At 43.1% G+C, this 15,545-nt stretch overlaps 2 protein-coding genes across 2 annotated transcripts in view; one reads left to right on the top strand and one right to left on the bottom strand.

Moving 5' to 3' along the window:
- Positions 1-125: 125 nt before the first annotated feature.
- MFAP3 (microfibrillar associated protein 3) lies at positions 126-9,209 on the bottom strand. The gene is made up of 2 exons (XM_008628941.2): positions 5,504-9,209; positions 126-4,140 (listed from the first exon to the last, which is right to left on the bottom strand). The coding sequence occupies exons 1-2, from the start codon at positions 5,781-5,783 to the stop codon at positions 3,395-3,397; spliced, it is 1,026 nt and encodes a 341-aa protein (XP_008627163.1). The 5' UTR covers positions 5,784-9,209; the 3' UTR covers positions 126-3,394.
- A 2,679-nt stretch (positions 9,210-11,888) lies between these two features.
- Positions 11,889-15,545, top strand: part of FAM114A2 (family with sequence similarity 114 member A2) — a 9,345-nt gene continuing 5,688 nt past the window's right edge. The window contains exons 1-7 of the mRNA XM_008628940.2: positions 11,889-12,238; positions 12,452-12,548; positions 12,985-13,080; positions 13,375-13,487; positions 14,436-14,570; positions 14,742-14,900; positions 15,256-15,379. Of these exons, the coding sequence (XP_008627162.1) occupies positions 12,023-12,238; positions 12,452-12,548; positions 12,985-13,080; positions 13,375-13,487; positions 14,436-14,570; positions 14,742-14,900; positions 15,256-15,379 (940 nt within the window). The 5' untranslated portion in view covers positions 11,889-12,022. The remainder of the gene's footprint in view (positions 12,239-12,451; positions 12,549-12,984; positions 13,081-13,374; positions 13,488-14,435; positions 14,571-14,741; positions 14,901-15,255; positions 15,380-15,545) is intronic.

Raw genomic sequence — 15,545 nt, 5'->3', positions numbered from 1 at the left:
TGACTGAATATTCCAGTAACCTCTGTCAGGTTGATTAACAACATTCTGCTGAGCTCAATACAGCTGCTACATAACCTTGGAGAGACAGGCACTCCTCACTTGTAAAACAGAAAACTCCACCAGAACAAGGTTTTTCTTTTGAATTTATTTTGCAAATCTACTAATTCATTTTATGAAAGTATGAAATCCTACGTGGTTACATTAAACAGTTACATTACAATCCAGGTAATGCAAATCATCACTACAAAGTTAGTTTTAGGTACTCTTGGATAACAAGTAGATTTTAGGTCTTTTAAAATAAGTCACAAAGAAGAGATAGAATAGCCTTGTGATTGTCAAAGACTTTAGTTTAAAGCAAGGAAACCACTGCAGAATCTCCTCATCCTAAAAAAAGTTAAGAGAGAAACACTTTCAATGTTAATGTTCAATTAGATTCATCAAAGAAATTTAAGTGCACACATCTACTCTCAGTATAACTAGAACAGTTCACAAGTTGTTTGGAAACTGGTGTCAAATTCTATTCTCTGGAAATCACTTTTACCATTTAACATCACCATCGTCCTTGCTTTCAGACGCATAAAAATCCTGTGAAATGCACCAGAGCTCCAAATCCTCTCTAAATGAATTCAGTGGGAGTAGGATCAGTTCCTACATTCAGAGGGTACTCCTGATACACAAAAATCCTTACAAAAGCACCTCCTTCCCAGGAAGGAAATTAATTTAAGGAACAAAATACTGTAGTAATTCAGGAAAACTCTCAGCTTTGCTATCCAGCAATTGACACTGCAACTGCACTTCTGAGGACCTTTATGCATGGTCATTCTTTCCTCTCAGAAAGCAATAGGAAGACATCAGGTAACTGTGCTGAAGAACTCAGAGCTACATAAATAAAGCAGAAAAAATCAAAGAAGAGATCAAATCTTTCTAGAAACTGCTCTCCTGACACCCATCTGACACACCTCCAGTGTCATCCTGCTGCCTGTCAGCTGCCACTTCTGATGTGACACCTGTCAATCATAACTGCTTCTTAGGAAGCAATTAAATAGGGTTTAGATTTTGTAGTGGCACCTCTCACTGCGTGTGTTTTTAGGGGTTACACATCCAGTGTGCTACTGCTGCATATCATGCAACAGTTTCACAGAAGCAAGGAGAGCTGTTTATAGGGAAATAAGGCAGGTGCAGGTACATTCTGATGGCCTGTGGCACAAAGGAGATTGAAACAGATCATTCTCTCTTGTAGCCTTCACCTCTTTCAACCAGTGCATCCTAAAGGGTGCAAACTCCCAAATCTCCCCTCACACATGTGCAACAATGAATCCATTGTAGCTCAGAAGTGAAGACAGCAGCTTCTCTATTCCAACAGAAATAGGAATTTATCCACAGAGTATCTTTTAACACTGATAACCTCAAAAAAACTTAAAAGAAACCAGACAGGTCACACAAAACTATACAAACTTTTCACCTGGACATAAAGTGCTATCAAACTATGGAAGCAAAAACGAAGTCACTGTTGAGGCAGCTACTTGAAGTATGTACAGAAGGCTTTATTCCCCTGAAGCAGATAAAGTTTGCTACAGTCTTGGAAATGGCACCAAGCTGGTGGGAATGTTACGATAATAAAGGCCAGCAATTTTCTTCCTGACAAACCCGACAAGCCAAAGGCAACCAGGGTGATTTAACTGGTGGCTGACTGCAGGAATTTCCCCAGAAGGTAGTTTAAAATGGTAATAGATGCTGTCATTTTCCTCTCTCTGACATAGTAACTGTAATTCGTTCAGCCCCTTCATTCTGAGCATGCATTACCACAGACAGCCCCACCCTGCTATTACCACTGTGCCTGCTTGTTTTCCACCTCTACTCATGTAAATGTAATGTCAAATCCTCTTAAGAATCCTGAGCAGCCCTCCAGAATCACTTGTTCAACTGACATTTCTGTAATAATAAGGGAAGAAAAAAGAGTTGTGTGAAATTAAATGGTGCTCCTGTTGCCAAGTTGTTAAAATTATATGGCAATATGCTTCCAGTAGTTGTAAGAAATTAATTTGTGGAGTGCTTACAAGCTTTACATCTACTAAATCTCAACAGGATATAAAATACTATTTAAGTGATACAACTTACAAATGTTAAGGAGAAAAAAAAATCAGCACCAAAGAGTGGAAGAAGAAAGTAGATTCTTGTCTGCACTCTAATTCCTGGAGGCTGGATCTCTACAGCTGAGGAAGCCAGGTGGGAGATCCTTGGTGAAGTACTTTTGCGTGTATGTATGTCAGCACCTGCAGCTCTCCCTTCTGCCACCTCTGCAGCACATGAGGCTGGGCTCTAGCAGTGAGCCACTCCACTCCTGCAAACAGTGGCTGGCAAATAGCTCAGCCAGCCCCCCACTCTCTCTGCCACTGCCTTGTGACAGGACCAGCCAGAGCAGAGCGACTCAGTGTCACTACTTTTCACCTGCTTTATTATAATGCTGTTCAGAAAGATGTGCCTGGCACCTATCTGTAGATGATAAATTCATTTATTAGTTATGCCACTACGTGATTACTGTCATCCTTTTCTCACAACAACGTCAAATACATATAAAACTTTGGATTTTCTACAGTGAGTGAAATCAGCAAAGTCAAAAGCCAGGCAGTGCCAGCAGTGCTGTCCCTGCTCCATTCTGTGGGACAGAACCAGGGTAAGGCGCTTTGGCAATCAGCACCAAGTTTAAACAACAAGCTTTTAGAATACACACAAGTTTCCTGCAGATGCACAGAAAACTGAGACCTCCTGGTTGTTCTCTAAGCTGCTTTGAAACGACAACAACTCATTTAATCCAGCAGCAGATCCTGGCACTATTCTTTTCCTAAGTACAGTACATTTTGATAGCAACACACAAGCACGCAACAGAAAACAGATTTGTTCAAGCTCACCATGGTTCTGATGGGCTACACGCACCACGAGGCAACTCAAAAAGAGCACAGAACTCAATTCATCAGGACAACACTGACTCAAAGGAATTTCAGCTCAACTTCGTGAGGAAAGAAGGAGCTCACAAAGGAAAAGTTCTTATTGCAAGTTGTACTGCTCGGCTTGGTCACTTCTCACACAGATCTGAAGTATCAAAAGCTACCAAGGAGCCAAGGACAAAGAACTCCTGTTGTGTAACTATTTTAAATATAGCAAGCCTGCTTTAGAAAGAAAAGCCCCTGCACAATATTCCAAACGGCCTTTTCTGGCAGACTTGAATCGTTAAATCAACACTGACAGAAAATACACACTTCAGATCTAGTTCTGGCACCTTGCAATTTGGAAAACTCTTGTGCACATGGGACCGAGGCAGCTTGTTTGCAGACCCTTTTCTCACACTATCCTTGGATCACCCGAGCTTCCTTCACCCCCCTGGGGATCACTGGGCTCAGCAGGTGCCTTCCTCGGCAGGCACAGAGTGGCAGCTGCCGTGAGACACGGTGTCGATGCTCTGCCCCTGGGCCTGGGGGTGGATGGACACCTGCACGGCGATCTCCTGGCCCTGCTCGCTCATGGAGCCATCGTCCGAGTCGCCGGCCGGGGAATCGCTGCGCTTCATCTCCGGGTTCCTGGGGAACAGCGCGGCCTGGGCCCCGCAGCCGGGGGGCTGCTTGTCCTCCTTTCCCACCTCATCGGGGTCATCCACTCGCACGGCCTCGAAGATCTCCTCCATGAACGCCCTGCAGTTAAGGATCAGAGGCGGGAGGGGAATGCTCCTGGCGAGCTCTTCGATGTACCGAGCAAACTCCATGGTCTTAAACTGAGTGACTTTGGCCAGCTCGAGCGTTTTGGCAGATGTGATGATAGGGATACGCTTGGCTATCTCAAAAGCCTTCTGCAGCTTCTCAGCCCCTTCCGTGCGGAAGAACTCATTGATGGCCTTCTCTGTTTTGCGGAGGTGGCTGCTCATCATGCACAGGCGGGTGATGTTCAAAATGAGGGTGATGGCAAAGGCAACGAGGCACACAATCATGTAGTAGATACTCATGTCCCCTGAGGTGAAGATAACCCTCAGGGTGACTGTGTAGTACAAGGTCTCATTATGATTAACGCCTGCACACGTGTACCGGCCCCGGTCAGCAAAGCTGACCTTTGTGATGTTGAGGGAATAATCAGCAATTCTCCACCGGTCACCTGCAGAGGGGAAAGAAATAAACAGAGCTCATGAAACAAAAATCCCAGGGTAAACATCAACAGGAGTCAAAGTTTGGCAGTAAGCAGTCCACTTCTAGCATCATAACAGTACACCAAGGACTGAAATGACACAGAAAGCCATAACCCACTTACCAATCCTACTGCTTAAAGGTAAATTATTCTGCATGCTTGCTACACTGGTTTTACTTCCTTCTCTCATCTGCACTTTCCAGAGTGTTTCTGGCCTGCTGGTTCTTCCTGACAGGGATCCTAATTCTTAACTAGGGCTTCTCACCCGATGTTAAAAGACTGTCCTCTATAAAGTCTAATTTTCCATACGTTCAGAGTCAAAAGTCAAGTGACCCATGAAAAAGATCAGTCTGTAAATGGCTCTGTTGGCAAAAGAACGCAGAATTTTCTCAAGACAGTTTTCTGCTGAGCATGCAGTGCTGACAAGCAAAACCCAAGTAAAAAGAAATCAATACAAGAAGCTTTATACAGCATTTGCTGTGCATTTTTAACATAGGGGGGAAACTGTTTCCATAACTCATTTCTTCTAATTACTCTACTTTGAACTGTTTTCATAACTTATTCTTCTAATTACTCTACTTTGAACTAATCTCCAGATGGCATTATAACTACAAAAAGGTTACTGAATACTTAAGGCAGAAAAATGGCCTCCAACAAGATCCTATCAATTAGTTTGATGACCTTCATTAATACTAACAGAGAGAAAAACACACACATCTCCAAAACACTTTTTTAAAATTGAAAACTGCAGGGACAGAACTGTAAGAGCCAATGGCTGGGAAAATATATTCCCCTTCAGTTCAAAAGGGTTAAATAGCAGGAATTCCATCGTTGGCCATTACATATTGTGTTACTTTCCACAGTCTTACTGGTGCATAAACCAAAAAATACATGTACTAAGTATGGTTTAAAATATCCTGTAACAAAATTAAAGCACCAACTGCCAGCTGATAAAGTCACAAGCTGTGGAGAATTGTGTTTAATTCATGCATTTGGAAAAATATAATTTAAACCAGAGCAATACTAAATAAAACCATCAGTTAGTATTAGGTAAGATGAAGACTCATTTCTTCTGTATGGAATACTGGGATGACTCTTGAACAAGGTGATTCTGTGGGGCACCAAAGCAGGATGGATGGGCTGGAACAGAAGTACTCAGGTGTAATTCCCAGGCAACATGTCAGAGGGCAAAGGGCTTTGTTTTGCTCTCTCCTTATCTCCTAATTGTAAAAATGGGAGGATAGGAAGAGAAAATTATAATAAAGTCCCAGGGGTTTTCCAATACTGTAAAAAAGGGGAATAATGATGGATAGAAAACAGCAGGAAAACTCACCTTCATCTTTCTGTTCAAGCAGGTGTCCTCTGGAGTTATACCAAAGGATATGTTCATACTGGCTGATGTTCAGTTTACATTCAATTAAAATACTAGTCCCTTCTTTGGCTATGATATCATGGTGTGCTGGAGAACTTATTAAAGCTTGAGACACTGCATGAAGTGATGCATTGAAAGACCCAAAAGCAACTGTCCTGTTAAAAGCTACATTTTCCACTGTGAATCCAACTGAAAGATCAGCACTAACAGTCAAAATTAACAGGCAATAGCTGAGCTTCATGGAAAGCTAGTGAAAATTCTTTCATTTAATTTGGAGAAATGAGGTCGTATGATATCAAGCTGTCTGTTTTGCTCTGAGATAGGAGAGGGGGCTCTTGGTTTGTTCTGTCCTGGAAAATGTCTGGGATCCAAACGCACTTTCAAGACCATGAATATTTGAAGTGGAAACTGGAAGTACAACTGAAAAAAAAGGATAAAGCAGTAAGTTTATTAATGACAGCAAGGTTACCATGTATTCAAATTTAATTTCCAGTAAACAGATTTCGATTAGCGTAATACAAACTGTCAGCTGAGAGGTTCCAAAGCAGAGCTTTGCTCAGAACACAGTAATGAAATGAGGGTAAGAAGGCATTAGCACAGCCTCCAGTCCACTAGATGTTCATCTTCCCAACCAGATAAATAATCTCCGGAATAATAATCATTAAGGGGAAAAAGGTTTTGCAAAAAGAACAAATTGTTCAGACTACTCGAAATGCACAATTATCTTTAAAAGTGGATTCTGCATTTGTTACCAAAGAAAAAGTGCTTTCTTAATAGAGGAAGAAAAGAGAGAAAGAGGATGTCATTTCTGCCTCCCTCTCCACCAATATCAAAGTGCTTTTAAGCCCTGGTTTTCTAAAGCCAGTCTTTCATTTACCACCCAGAGAAAAACCAAAGCACACACACACATCTGATTATTAGCACTTACATCTACTTACTTGATTTTAGGGGCACAACTGGTATTAGGGGTCTAAATACTACGTAACATGATTTAATTACTTGGAAAAGTCTCCTGGTTGTTATCTACAGCCAGAAGAGGAAGTCCCTTTCTGAATATCAGGACACTGATGTCTACATATACTTCCTTTTTTGCAATCTCTCTTGTTGCTGCTGCATTTTCTAAGCCTGCTTCCTGTTATTCTTGTTTGTTTTACAATGAGGTCCTCTTGAAAATCTTTTCGTTTATGCTGCTTCATCTCAGCAGTCATATATTCTTCATTGTCTTCTCTAGCCAAACTTCATAGCAACGTGAAAAATTGTTTTGTCTAGATACTCTTCAAATTGATGTGCACAAAAGATATTTTAAGACATTCGGATACAGCCTTAAATTTTCTGTCTTCTGCACACACAGATTTTCCTTTTTTACAAGCCAGAATAAAACCAACTTGTAACAAAATGAGATGACACTGATAAAGAGACAATCTGTTATCAATTTTCCTGGAAGCCTGATTCAAGAAAATTTCTAATCCAATATGTGTTCCCTGAAGTTATGATTCCATCCAGACTGCTCCAGAGCCTTAAAAAACCATTTACAAAGTACAGAAGCCACAAGCTCAAATGTTATCCTAAAGAATACCTCACTTCATACCATTGACTGTGTGACTTCAAATTTATCATCTTTTCTTCTACAAATAACAGATGTTAGTGGAATGGAATTTCATAAATATCACCACACAAAGGGACCCATTTACTTGATAAATAATGCAGACACTTTTCATCCTTCTAGAATTAGTAGTTAACACTATCTAAAGCACTTCTGAAAAATAATGTAATATGCATAAAGCCAGGTGATTTCTAGTAATTGTCTTTCATCAGAGACAAACCAAGCATATTCAAAAAGGGGAGTTCTGCTGATAAGATGCTATCCAGACTGGGAATTTTTTTCAGTGAAAGTTAATTTGCCGAAGGTCAAACCAGATTCCAGACTTGACATCTGATGAGAAATGTGTTATTTGACCCATTTCCATTTCTGTTGTGGCTATTGCCAAAACCAGTTTAACAAAGAAGGCAAAGAAGACAGCTGTGTCCAACTCTCCTTCAAGCTTGACTAACCAACTCACCCACTGAATCCTGCAAGAGAAACTGGAAAACAGGCTCCCTACTTGTTTCTCTGTAAACAGCAATCCCTTCATCTGCCTTCTTCTTCTTTTTTTTTTTTTTTTTTTTTTCCTTTTTAATCATTGGCCCCACTCTGTTTTCTATCATGCCTCTTGTCCTTTCATTTAAGATGAGACTACTGCAGAGAACTCAATTATACCATTGTGCTGGAGAAGCTACTTTCCCACAGCTAAACAGTTAAAACCACTACCAAGGCCTCTTTCATTCCTGTTTTTCACCAGCTACACTTCAGGGAAAGTGTCACTGAGTCCTGCTGCCTCTGGAGAAGAGCATTCCATCCACAGCAACAGCACAGGTCTGAAAAGAACCCAATACTAAGGCTGCTGTTGATAACAACTATTCTTTTGTTTGAGGGAGTGGTTTTAACCTTCCATTTTTAGACCTCTGGTGTTTTCAGTGTTTCAGAGCCCGCAAAAGACTGCTGACACTGACCTTGTGCAGGCTCCTCACAGGCAAGCTGTGGACTGGTAGTAGTTTGTGGACCACTGACATTTGGGTTGCTTTAAAGGTCTGTCACACCTTGCAGTGGCAAGTGAGGTGCTGTGGTCCCAGACCTTCAGCTGACATCACCCCATGACCCAGCTGACTTTAGCTAAAAATGAATTTAAAAGCTTTTGCATGCATCAGACTTCACAGCACCTGATACAGTTAAAACAGACAATACTTCTGCAGCAAACACAAACCCTCAACTTCACCCTCAAATCCCAGGCACATAATAACTTACAGTCTTCTAAAACAATAACCTCCCAACTGAAACGTTAGATTTATTAGAGAATAATCCCAGTGCCTCTTGTACTCTGCCTGTGCTATTGTCATTTGAAATTATTAAATTTGAATTGTTAAGGTTTCCAAGTGTCTGTGACGTTTCTCCTAAATGACATTATGAATCTCACTCATTTATTTAACACAAGAAATACTCAGCAACATTTTCCCTCATAAGAATAATTATCTTCAGTAATTGCATATGCTCTCCACTATACTTGCACTGAGCCTGCATAATGCATAAACCATTGGTGACGGGTCATTTAATTTTACTATTAAATTTTTCAAGGTCTGATTTATTAGAAATTGTTTGTCTTTTGGAAAAGCCATTATTGCTAAGCAGACAATGATCTCTCGCTGCCGAGTGCTGGGAACAATAAAATGATTTGCAAAATCCATATTCTTTATCCATTGCACTTATGCAAAACAGCTGCTGCAGCTGATAAAGGACCCAAAAAGGATAAAGCGTGATCAGTGCCAACATCACAATTCTTCAACAAAGTGTTAAGCTCAAGCAAAATGAAATGTGTCAGAATAGGAACTGGCTATTTTACAACTGAACCTGAAGCTGAGCTCAACACATTTAACCTTTATTAAACCATAAGTTGTAACAACAAATAGCAGTGGAAAGATAAAAATCTGTGATGCATGCGCTTGTATGAGTCATCCTTGGCTCCTACCCTGAAGAAGTGTATTTGTGTCTAACTTAGAGCACTCTAAGTAGTCCCACTGAGGTCAGTGGAAGCACTGATAGTACTTAAAATTACACACATTTATATGGCACTGCAAAATTGGGGCCCAAGAGGTTGCAAGTTCTATGGTTTTACATTCACTACTTATAACATCACATCATACCTGGAGTAACATGAGGCAATAAACCAAGACACACCAGACAGAGCACAGGCTGCTGATGTCTTGCAGAAATACAATTTGCAAGCCCCCTCTGACCCTCTGTCAAACCAGGGGGATGCATTTGGCAGAGCCCTACAGGCAGAAACTCTTGTGGGATTTATGAACATAGCATGGTCTTGACAAGAGCCATTCTGGGTGCACCCAGCATGGGAGAGGCCACAGGGAGGGCTCACTTCTGCTGGCACCAGCCAAAGCTCTGCAGGGGAATGGCAGCACCCACGGTGCAAAAACCAACCTAAGGAGCAAATCCACAGGACACCAGGGCCAGCCTCGCTGGGTGAGGCTCCCTGGTGGGATTTGATGTTCTCCTGTGCACAGTCCCGTGGCTGCCTGATGGGATTTGGTGTTTTCCTGCACGCACCCCTTGGCTGCCTGACAGGACACGGTGTTTTGCTGTGCTTATCCCTTGGCTGCCTGACACCTGTCACGAGGTAACCTGCCACGACACAGCATCGGCTACGCACCAGAACAGGTTTTTTTGCCCTGTCAGCTAAAAACCACCAGGCACAAAGTTCCACTTAGCATTACCCTGTTCCCACAGCCCCAGTGTGCTCCAAGTTCACTCGTGGAAAAGCCCCGGTCCCGCTGGGCTGGTGGTGGCAGTGGGACACACGACGCGACTACACTGCAGCCGAGGGCACCGGGCCACGGGGCTGATGCCACGCGGGCTGGTGTCACTGGGGCATGACGTCAAGCCAGAAACATAAACTCACAGAATATTCTGAGCTGGAAGAAAACCAAAAGGATCATCCAGCCCAACTCCTGGCCCTACTCAGGACACCCCGACAATCCCACCCCGTGCTGGAGAGCGCTGTCCAAACGCTCCTGGAGCTCTGGCAGCCTCGGGGCTGTGCCCATTCCCTGGGGAGCCTGGGCAGCGCCCAGCACCCTCTGCGGGAAGAACCTTTCCCTGAAATCCAACCTAAACCTCTCCTGACACAGCTCCGGCCGTCCCCTGGGTCCTGTCACTGTCAGAGCAGAGCTCGGAGCTGCCCTTCTGCTGCCCCTCGGGAGGAGCTGCAGACCCCGATGAGCTCTGCCCTCAGTCTCCGGTTCTCCAGGCTGACCAGACCAAGTGACCTCAGCTGCTTCTCATAGGGCTTCCCCTCTAGACCCTTGTCTTTGCATGTGGAAAGAGGTTTTGTAGGAAAGGGATTTTTCACTTTGCATGTTTCCTGCTGTTGTGGATGGAGAGTTTACACCAGCTTGACTATGTCCCTAACCCACAGAAATGGAGAAGGCAGGACAGATCTGGAAAATGAGAATAAGACACAAGGGCACTTAAAAAAAAAACCAGAAGCAAATAAACTTTTTTTAGTTACCAGTTAGTGACTTCACAGAGTTAAACTACAATTGTAAATGTATCTCTGAGTGAGGCATAACATGAAAACTCTTCTACTCCTTGAGAAGCATCCACATAAACTTTTGTTGTAACCTGGGGAGAAATGTGGGGAGGTAAAATCCCTCACATTTTTGGAACATCTCTTCTACCTCCCTGACAGCTACTGTGCCCAAAAAGAAAGTCTGGATGAAAGACAAAAAGCACCTCTCTTTCCTTTCCTCTCCTCTCCTTGCCCTCTCTCCCTTTGTGATTCTCATTGGATAGATAATATCAGGAAATCCAGGAAGGTATTTTTAGCCTCAGCTAATGGAGAATTTAGGGCAGAAATGATGTTGACATTAATCACAGCAGTGATGAAATTCCACTTCAAAATATATGAATGTGGCAAGGTTTTCCCTGTGTCCTACTAATGAACAGAAGATCCTGCTGTTGCCAAACCACAGGATGTTTTGCTCACGCAGAGGAGTCACAGAATGAGCCTCTTACTTTTCTGCCATGTAGAAATGAGCATTGTAAGAGGAACTTCATTCCATTCCTCTGCTTCTGCAGTGAAGATTTCTGCAGTGCCGTGCTGGTGGAGGCTGCTGGAGTTGGTGTGCTCACAGGTAATCCAAGACCATAGCTATAAGGTTAAAGGATAAAGAGACAGTGCCAGGAACCAAATTGTATGCTGGCTCTGTGGAGGAAGGGACAGGACATTTGATTCTCTCTTCTATACTCTAATGGGGCCAAACATTGTTACAGCCATCCTTAGCATGACTCTTGGGGTCACAGAGAGATTTGGGAGCAGCAGCAGCAGCCCCCTCTGGGCGTGCCAGCGCCGCTCATGGCCTCTCCATCCCCGATCCGCGGTGCTGGGGCCGCTGCTGTGGCAGCTGGGGCACATCGCAGCTTCGGGGGGGTGTTCGTGCCCTGCAGTGCTCATCCCCGAGTACAGAAGTGACCCAGTCGCTGCCTCCCTGCCTGCTCAGCTCTCTGTGTCCCCATTTGTATCCTACACTCCTCAAAGCAGCCATCCCAAGCCACTTGTGTTCACTTTTATTTTGGTAGAACATGTAATGATTTGATTATCTGAGGCCCTATCGTACCGTCATTTGTTTTCCAGAGTTAGCAAACTGTTTTTTTTCCCTGCGGAGAGGGTGTGTCAGTTAGATAAAGCCACGTGGCCCTGTGGGACTTTAGTCTCCCAAGTATGACATTTCTAGTTAGACATTATTTAGTCTACACACATGTGCGTATGCGTGGCCACATTGTTGTGTTTAATTATTTAAAACACCAATGTGATGCTCTTGAACTAATGTCAAAGTGCAAGGGAGCGATTATTTAATTTGCTTTGCTTTCTATGGATGTTTGTAGTCATGTCTGAGGAAGACAGTGGTGAAAATCTGAAAGAAGAAACCTCTTACAAAGATGAAAATGAACAGAAGACAGAGGAACTTGGCTGCTCTGAGAGCAGGGAAAGGAGAGAACAAGAGACTGTGCCTGTGACTCGGAAAAGACCTGAACCCAAGCCCCCAAGCCAGCCTGCTGCCACAGAAAAGCCTGCAGCTGAAACCATCAAGGTATGTTCCTGTGCTTGCTCAAAATGATGTGACTTCACATTTCATGGCTTTGAGCACAGGAGAACTCTGAGCATAAGCCCCACTCCTTTCTGAAAATTCACATTGCTGTTCTCTGAAATGAAAAAGCCGCACAAAAGCCACATGTCACAGTCTGCTTCTGTTCCTTTCCTCACCATAATGCCTGCATCAGTCTTCTGTTTTTCTTCATTAAAGGTCTCAGATCCTCCTGCAGTTCAGACAGGGTGGGGCTACTGGGGAAGCTGGGGGAAATCTCTTCTGTCAACTGCGTCTGCTACCGTAGCTACTGTAGGTAAGGCTCTTTCTGGTATTTGATAAATATTTTAATCATGTTTTGTGTCTCAAGCTGGTGCTTTAGAACTTGTTTCTAGAGAAGGGGATTTCAGTTATAGCAGCCATTATTGGAAAATGTCGAGAGAATTGTTCAAGTAATGGGAAAAGCTTGTACCAAAAGGGACAGTGAGATAGGAGATAATGCACAGACAGAACTTTCAAGTTTTTAGGGCGTTTGTGTAATTTTCACCTGGTATTTTAAACTGGTATTCAGCCAATATTTACAACTTCATTTAAAAGCTGAGATGAAACCTTGGTTCATTATATTGGTAGGCAAGCTGGATAGAAGGAGGTTTCAGTGCTGGTTAAACTGTTTTGAGCAGAAGGAGTCCAGAATAATAAAAAAGAATATGCAGCTCTAATCTTGTTTCTGTTCTGATTTCTGTCTTCTCTAGGTCAAGGAATTTCAAATGTCATAGAAAAAGCAGAAACAACCCTTGGGATCCCCAGTCCTAGTGAAATCTCATCAGAGTCTAAAGACGCTACAAGAGGTCAGTTTTGTACTGCATAAGAACAACCCTGAAATGTTTTTCATAAGATAATCAGCCCCAAAATGACATCACCTTACTCTGCACCTTGCACCTTGAGATAGATAATAAAAACATTAAAATAATTCTCTCTTGCTTCGTTCTGTTAGCTCTGAAAAGTAGAAAGGAAAATAATCTGAATTGTAGGCTTGCTCCTGGCGGATATTTGGTGTCTGTTGGTTTTCTCCACTCTGTGGCTGACAGGGTCTAGTTTTGTTTTTGGAAGTCAGGAAGTTAATTCTGTGCCTTCTAATGCAGGAAGTGAGAATCCTGCTGGCAGCAATGCCAATGCAGCGGATGATGGCAGCTCCTTCCCTATTGCTGGGGCTCTTGAAGTTTTATCAACCATCTCTACTGCTGTCCAAAGCACAGTGAGTGAGTTGGGAGTGTGGGAGAAAATGGGTTTAAGGGAGCTTTGGGGTTTTGGCCTTTCATCTGAAACATTGTAAGAGGAAACTTAATTTTGACGTTTGTGGGATATGTGGTGAGAAACTCCTCCAACTCAGACAAACCTTATCCTGGGCCTTGCTTCTAACTGGCACCTAATGTGAAAAATGTCTTGAATTGTGATAGTTCTGTATATACATAGCAAAACAATCCTAACGGTGGATTGTGCAGAGTATGCATTTCTGTGCATGTCACCTCTGTACTCTGTCATCTCTGCGCCTTGCCTTTGGAGCGTTCAGGTAAATGCAGGGTCAGACTCATTCCTGGAGTGTTTCCACTGATTTCCACAGAACTGTCTGGAGATGAAATCCATTCTCCTCTTCAAACACCTCTGTGAAACTAGCCCAATTTGCTTGGAAATCAGCTTGCTCCTGTGACCATGAGAAATGCACTTCAAAGGAAGCCATTACCCTTGGAAACTGCTTTTGTGATCTGCTGTCTTGTCAATTTGCCTGGGAATCTGAAAGAGCTGCAGATGGAAAGCTGCCTTCTGTTTCTGCTTTTAAGGCTTGAACAAAAGTTAGCAATCAAAATCCACAGGTGTGGTGTTTTCTCATTGGAAGGATGAGACCTAAATACTGCAATGTGCTGAGAACCAGCTTCTTCACCAACTAAAAATGTATTTCCCATCAGATTGCTGCAGCTGTCTGGGTGCTGTAATAAGCTGTTGGGTGGTAATGTGTTGTGGCTCTTTCCATGTCCTGCTGCTCTTTTTGTGATGACTAGGGTTGAATTTCAGGGTGGAAAGGACCAATTTGGCTTTTCTGTGAGTGCCCAGCATAAGATTGCTGATAAAACCCTCCCAATTCAATTTCTTCTGTTGTGTAATCTCTGAGTTTTATGTGCTGTCTTTATCCAAATCTGATTCCTAGGGTAAAACTGTTATTAGTGGAGGTCTGGATGCCTTGGAATTCATCGGGAAAAAGACAATGGATGTAATAGCTGAGGGAGACCCTGGATTCAAAAAAACAAAGGGCCTCATAAACAGAACCTCCACGTTATCTCAGGTACAGCAGTTCCCTATCAGCACCTCATTGGTTTCTCTCATGTCTTCTCCCTTCCTTTGTGGAAGGGGTCCTCTCATTAAGCAACCATTTTTGCTATTGAGCCAAAAGCCTTCTCCTCCTGTATTCTCTATCTCCTGACACTGTCACGAGGCCTCTGCTTTTCTTTTTCAGGTCTTACGAGAGGCAAAGGAGAAAGAAGAGCAGCAGACAGCTACTGAGGTTACCATGGCTACTGAGAAGAAAGCCCATTATGGGTTACTGTTTGATGAGTTTCAGGGTCTTTCACATCTGGAGGCCTTGGAGATGCTTTCCAGAGAGAGTGAATCAAAGGTAATGGCCTTGAGCATTTTGTTTTCTATTCTGAGTTCAGCTGAACAGGGGAAAAAGGATTAGAAATATATGTATAGACATGTAAAAGCAAGTGCTCAGAACTTGCTGTAAAATGATTACTGGACTTCACTTTGATCCTTGCATTAGGATCTGGTGTTTACCTTGGGAGCAGTTTGTCCTGTCCTCAGCTCCTAAAGCCATTCCCTTTACCCCAGCCAACCTCAGTTCCTGCAGGTCTCACAACTTTTCTCAAGTTACTCTCCTCACACCCACTCGTTTGCTGCCTTGGCCTGCCTTTTCCATCCTATTGGATGGATTTATTGATTCTCTCTTTGGCTGTGCTGCCCCTAACCAGGTGAAAGCAGTTCTGAATGCCCTTTCTGGAGAGAAGTTGGACACACTGCAGGAGGAAATGGAACAACTCAAAGAAGCATTTTCTTTACCTGAATTCTTTGAAGAAGAAGAGGAAGAAAAGAAGGGTAAGAGAGGCCCAGGTTCTGAGAAGAGAAGCTGGTCCTCAGTGCAGAACCAGCCAGCCCTGATCAGTAGCAATGGCCATGATGCCAAATTTAAGTTATTCTTTAGATGGATGTTTAATCCTAAAGCCATCTGTGTCCAGGGGCATGACAGGTAGCAACACCCTTC

The sequence above is a fragment of the Corvus brachyrhynchos genome, unplaced genomic scaffold (genome assembly GCF_000691975.1).
Source record: "Corvus brachyrhynchos isolate BGI_N302 unplaced genomic scaffold, ASM69197v1 scaffold21, whole genome shotgun sequence".
In the NCBI taxonomy this organism is placed as follows: Eukaryota; Metazoa; Chordata; class Aves; order Passeriformes; family Corvidae; genus Corvus; species Corvus brachyrhynchos.
Note: the sequence above shows the minus strand (reverse complement) of the source record. Positions and strands in the feature narration are given on the sequence as shown.

Bases quoted from the DNA above. Each gene is read 5' to 3' on its own strand.
- MFAP3 (XM_008628941.2), bottom strand. From the start codon at position 5,783: ATGAAGCTCAGCTATTGCCTGTTAATTTTGACTGTTAGTGCTGATCTT. The intron at 4,141-5,503 runs GTGAGTTTTCCT...TCCCCTCTGCAG, and splicing joins GCTTGAACAGAAAGATGAAG to GTGACCGGTGGAGAATTGCT.